A 6,019-nucleotide genomic window follows, 5' to 3' on the forward strand; every position below is an offset into this window, starting at 1 on the left:
AAGGTGTCGCGGATAAATACAACAAAATAAAACTAGTACCGGTACCGAAAAAAAGAAGATTTATTCATAACGCACGTGAAAACCAAGGAAAGCCGAGTAAACGATAAAACCGATAAAAACCCTGAAAACTATACATTTCACACCTGAGCCTCAACTCTCGCGGCCCGGTACCAAACGACTCACGGACCGGTACCGGTCCGAGGCCCGGGGTTTGGGGACCGCTGGTCTGGAGCCCAATCGGTTTAAAATGCGCAGATTCTATTGATTGAATCGTGTAAATTGATTAGGTAAAATTCCTTGTATGCTTAAGTTTGTGAGTGCCTGCTTTCAATTGGGGAAAAAAAACCCGTCCGACTATCCTGTTGCGCGGTGTGGAAAAGTTTGTTCCTGTGAGGCAACAGAGCAGACCAACCATCAGGAGAGGGTGTGCTTGCGCCTCAGCTGTGTGTCCGGTATAAATACAGTGCGCCCCGGCTTCAGTGTGTCTTCGCAGCAGCTGCAGCTTAGAGTTGAAAATCAAGTACATGATGGCAACACAGAAGAAGGTCTGTGTGATTGGCTCTGGTAACTGGTGAGTAAAGGACTTTAGATCACGTTGTGCACCTTAGGAATCCTTTCAGTTTAGAGTTAAGTGGGGTGGAGGTCTGTTGATGGTGCGCATAAATAAGTAAATTCCAATCAACATATCGGTATTTTTATTTTTGGGGGTTTGTAAGATTACACCCACAGTGGGACCTTTTGTGAAGGCGGTCTAAAGTTGGTAAACTTGGAGGCCAGGAGGCAACTTTAGCCTCTGAGAGTGGATAAATGATTCATAATTTCCTGCTGTTTTGCAGGACTGGAGAGTGGATTCTTTTTTTCTTTGAATATGATGACCTTTGATATCCTGAGAAAATCTTTACTGAAGATTCCCTTTTCATTATTCTGCAACATTAGTGCTGAGTCAGCACTGATGGGGCATTGCTGTCTCTCAGCCAGTGTGGCATTTTAGTGGTGGAAGCAGTATGTAGTCAATTCAAGTCAACTTTATTTGTCAATTCTGCCACATGTACAGGACATACAGAGAATAGAAATTTCGTTACTCTCAAACCCTAGTGATTAAAAAATGCAAATAAAATAATTAAAAAGTAAAAATTTAAATAAATACAATACAATTTTACGTATAACAAAAAAAAAAAAAGCTATGCAATATACAATATACAATATTCAAGTAAGGAGGCATAGTAGTGCAAATAGGCAAATAGTGCAAATGGAGATTTAATACTGTAATACTATATTACGATTAAACTTGTTGGCTGCTTTTATAGGTTTGTATCAAAGTTTTTACAAAATGCAGCAGAATGGACCCCGACTGTTTCTATACATACTTGTTATTAGTGATGCATTAACTGGTTACCTATATTTTAAAGGCAAAGCTGTTAGATGGGAAGCATTTCAGCTTTGCCCTAAACCTAAATAATACCTAAATATTAATGTAAAATGAATGTGGTCAAAAAAATACACAACCTCTGAGCTCTAAGGTGCAGTGCAGGAAAGGTGCTGTGTTTTAGTGAAGTACCTAAGTATGGCCCTGACCAGTATCTCATAGTAGCCTAAAAGGTCAACTGTGACATCTGAAATATGATCATTAAAGGGAGTTCTCCTAGCTCTTAACTTCAGTTATGCTGAGCTTATATATAAAATGAAATTGAATTAGGTCCTTCTAATGTTGTTTGTTTTTTGTTGTTGTTGTTTTGTTTATTTTTTAAAATATATATTTCACCTGGATTTTTTCTAGCCTAGAAGAGCATTTTAAAGCTATTTAAAACACATACATTCACCTTTTATACACTAATAGAGGTCCATCTGCCAGTGAGAGAGGGTTTCTTTATGTCTTTAAGTGACTGACAATATTAAGTTTGCCACTGAGATTTTACTGTAATTCCTAAAAACTGATCTTTGTGTAGGTGGTTTCAGTGTTTAAGCTCCCAGATATAAGCAACAGTTGACCTAAGAAGATCTGAACATCTTGAAATCAAAGAAGTATCTGCTAAACCAAATAGTCAATAACCTTTTGTTCAACCTTTTCTCCTTCAATCACTCTGGGAGCACAGAAATCTGTTTACATTTGTTTTTTACATTTCACATAAGAAAACTGAGAACAGTTTTTTGCAACTGGTACATTCATCCAGCCAGATTTGTGGCAGCAGAATGATTTCCTGTGTCACCATGTCCACAGGGGCTCTGCCATTGCCAAGATTGTGGGAGCCAATGCAGCCAAGTATGACAAGTTTGACACCACAGTGAACATGTGGGTGTTTGAGGAGACGGTGAACGGTCGCAAGCTCACAGAAATCATCAACACAGACCATGAAAATGTGAAATATCTGCCCGGTCACAAGTTGCCTCCCAATGTGGTGAGTCTGACAGCACTCTTTCTCCCTCTAGGACTGTTTATTGAGTCCAGAAGATGGCATATACACCGTGTTTTATCCCTTTGCTGATCCCAGGTCTTACTCTGACTTCTCTCTTTCATTAGCTGGCTGTTCCAGACTTGGCTGAGTCTGTGAAAGGAGCTGACATCCTGATCTTCGTGGTCCCTCACCAGTTTATTGTGCGAGTGTGTGACACCATCAAAGATCACATAAAAAAGGATGCGATAGGAATGTCTCTTATCAAGGTAACATCATCCTAAGATTTTTTTTTTCAAAACACAGTGCGTTAAAGCCTGAGAAATATTTTACAAATAAGTGAGGGGATTTTAACATAACTGGTTACCTTAGGGTGTCGATGCCAGTCCAGAAGGTCTGAAGCTGATCTCAGAGGTTATCCGAGGGAAACTGGGCATCACAATGACAGTCCTCATGGGTGCAAACATTGCCAATGAGGTCGCTGATGAGAAGTTCTGTGAAACAACCATTGGTATGGAGTTTATTTCTTTGATAAATAATATTATTAAACGTAATATGGGAACAGATTGAGATTATTTGTGTGTAATTTCAGGGTGCAAGGACAAAGAACATGGGTTGTTGCTGAAGGAGCTGATGCATACCACCAACTTCCGCGTGACTGTGGTGGAGGAGTCTGATGTTGTTGAGATCTGTGGCGCACTCAAGGTGTTTCATCCTCACCAAGCTAAATGTTTAAACATATCTATCTATCTATCTATCTATCTATCTATCTATCTATCTATCTATCTATCTATCTATCTATCTATCTATCTATCTATCTATCTATCTATCTATCTATCTATCTATCTAGATAGATAGATAGATAGATAGATAGATAGATAGATAGATAGATAGATATATGCACTGTGCATATGCATCCAAAGCAGCAGAGCTAAATCTAAATGAATCTGTGTATTTACTGTATAGAAAAGACAGTGTTTGTTAAAAAAGTCCACTTCCATCTATATCTACACAGTAAAGATTCTTCACATTCATATATATATAACTTCATCATCACTGCAGAACATCGTGGCAGTAGGAGCAGGCTTCTGTGATGGCCTGGGATTTGGAGACAACACCAAGGCAGCAGTGATTCGTCTCGGCCTGATGGAGATGATCTCCTTTGCCAAGGTTTTCTGCACTAACTGCCCCGTCTCACCTGCCACCTTCCTGGAGAGCTGTGGCATCGCCGACCTCATCACAACCTGCTATGGTGGACGCAACCGAAAGATTGGAGAGGCATTTGCCAAAACGGGCAAAGTACGAAACAGCTCGTGTCTCTCCCATGTCAGTCTTCCTCTCTTGTTATTAAAATGATAATAATGTGGCGCTCGTTGTCTCTCCTTGTAGACCATCGAGCAGTTGGAGAACGAGCTGCTGAATGGTCAGAAGCTTCAGGGCCCAGCAACAGCAACTGAGGTCCACCAGGTCTTGAAACAGAAAAACATGGTGGAGAAGTAAGTCTCTCTTGTGTTTTATTATTATCAGTATTGTATTTTACCTTTTTGCAATGAGTGATACTTACCTGTTTGGCATATGTTTGAGTTGGATACTCAAGAAGAAAGTGGTGCCATACAAACAAGTACACAGTGAAGTTGCTGGCACCAGCTTTTAGATTAATGAATATAAATGGCTCTTTCCAAAAATAAGCAAATTCACATGTCAGCACCTCTGAAGCTCACTAATGAGCTTGTTTGTTTAAAGTTACTGCTTCATATTTACTCTAGACACGAGATTGATATCAGTCTTTTCATCTAACTCTGGCAAGAATGTGAATGTGGAACTATTTCCTTAATAATCTCCATTTGCCCTTGCAGGTTTCCTCTTTTCACTGCCGTTTATCAGATCTGCTTCAATGGCCACCCAGTCTCAGAGTTCATCAAGTGCTTGCAAAACCACCCGGAGCACATTTGAGGGACTGATGACGGGATAGAAGTTTGGACAAACTTTCACACTACAATTACACTATCACCAAGGACATTAAAGGGGGACAGGTAGTCCTGACTCATGTTTTAGTCTCAAACAGAGAATAGAAAAAGTAGAGCAGACTTGCCTTCCACCTGCCTGAGCCACATGTGTTGACCTGCTGTTGTTACTGACAGAGGCATGCATTTGGTTTCCATGTCTGTCTTTACCGATTGCCGCACAAATCTTTTAAGTCTTAAAAGTTTTGAGAATTTGAATTGTTCTCCTTTACGACACACAAACCATGACCTGACTGTTATGAAATGTTACATAATACCTTGTGTAAAAGTGCCCTTGTTTTGTGAAGCACTGAAGGGGGAAAAAAACATAACCTGTCCCACTGTTTCATCATGTGGGCTTCCTAAAATATAACTGCTTACAATACAAAATCTATTTTGAAATAAAATATTGATCTTGTTTTATTTTTGTGCCTATTTATGTTTTCTTTTGAACGTGGTGGTGCATGCCTGCAGGACACACGCATACACTCAGGAAGTGCCCCACTGTAATCTGACCTGAGCTCAGTCTGGCTGCCACTCTAAACTCTTCACCTTTACCATTTCCTAGCACGTCTGCCTCAACCTTTCTCCAAGGCCACATCCTGGTTTCAGCCACAGCCCCCATATGTGATAGCTCCATTGTTCCAAATAGATTCCTGAATTTTCTGTAATTTATTCAGTGCAGTCATTAATGCCCTTGTTATTTCCCCCACTTAATTAAGTCGCAAATATCCCTGGAGGTGCAACAAAGCCATATGTCCATCTCCATATGCCAATATATCCCATCAATTTTCAGTCCCTGTTAGTCAGTGGCAGCCTGTTTGCTCTGGCCTTGAAATGAAAATCTGCATACTTCTGTTTTCTAATTAAACACACAGAAGCAACAGTCCTATCCATACAAGCCTTTTGATCACAGAAATATGTTTGGTTTTAAATGTTTTTCAGCTGTGTCGCTCATTTATGTGAGTGGACTGTAAAGTTACATCATGAGGCACTTCTTTAAAACTGGACTCCCTAGCTGAAATCCCTTGCATAGTTATTGAGTCAACTGGCCTGTGAGATATCTAATAATAACTCTCTCCAAAGGAGCAAATGGTCATCTATAATTAGACGGGACTACAGCCACCTCATACTCTGCAGAACAAGACAATACCATACCATTGTACTGCAGTGGAAATCCCAAAAATGTGTGTCATTTTAAAATTTTGTTTTATTTTAATAAACAGACACGAGGGTTTTACAATGAATTTCTGGCTAAGATGTTGCATAAAGTTGCTTGAGAATTTATAGTTGCAATACACCCACTGACCACTTGGGAGAGCAATCGCATCAATCACAAACTCATCGCTTAATCTGGTGGCTTTTTCTAAACTATCCGTGAGGCGCTACCAGTTGAGATAACCAAAAACAGGGATTCCTGAGAAGGAGCTGTTAAACCTCACAAGTTGTATGAGCACAACTCTGATATGCAGCTGTGCGTCTTAAAGTCAGGCTCTAGAAATTAAAGTGAAAGGATACGAATGCCATGCGTTCACACACATGTGCCCATCCCTTCAGCGAGGGAGGAGGGACTTGCTTCACTTCCTCAATTCTGCTCGGCAAGCAATATGAGTCAAGTTAGAGATA

General features: G+C 40.2%; 1 protein-coding gene across 1 annotated transcript; it reads left to right on the plus strand.

The window, feature by feature from the left end:
* The first annotated feature begins 411 nt into the window (after positions 1–411).
* gpd1b (glycerol-3-phosphate dehydrogenase 1b) lies at positions 412–4,816 on the plus strand. Its single transcript, XM_026166917.1, has 8 exons — positions 412–571; positions 2,219–2,396; positions 2,519–2,659; positions 2,763–2,901; positions 2,983–3,095; positions 3,453–3,689; positions 3,780–3,886; positions 4,247–4,816. Exons 1-8 carry the CDS (start codon positions 525–527, stop codon positions 4,341–4,343), a joined length of 1,059 nt encoding a protein of 352 aa, XP_026022702.1. The 5' UTR covers positions 412–524; the 3' UTR covers positions 4,344–4,816.
* The last annotated feature ends 1,203 nt before the right edge of the window (positions 4,817–6,019 follow it).

The sequence above is a fragment of the Astatotilapia calliptera genome, chromosome 5 (assembly GCF_900246225.1).
Source record: "Astatotilapia calliptera chromosome 5, fAstCal1.2, whole genome shotgun sequence".
Classification (NCBI taxonomy): Eukaryota; Metazoa; Chordata; class Actinopteri; order Cichliformes; family Cichlidae; genus Astatotilapia; species Astatotilapia calliptera.

Bases quoted from the DNA above. Each gene is read 5' to 3' on its own strand.
- gpd1b (XM_026166917.1), top strand. From the start codon at position 525: ATGATGGCAACACAGAAGAAGGTCTGTGTGATTGGCTCTGGTAACTG. The intron at 3,096-3,452 runs GTGTTTCATCCT...TCATCACTGCAG, and splicing joins AGATCTGTGGCGCACTCAAG to AACATCGTGGCAGTAGGAGC. The intron at 3,887-4,246 runs GTAAGTCTCTCT...TTGCCCTTGCAG, and splicing joins CAGAAAAACATGGTGGAGAA to GTTTCCTCTTTTCACTGCCG.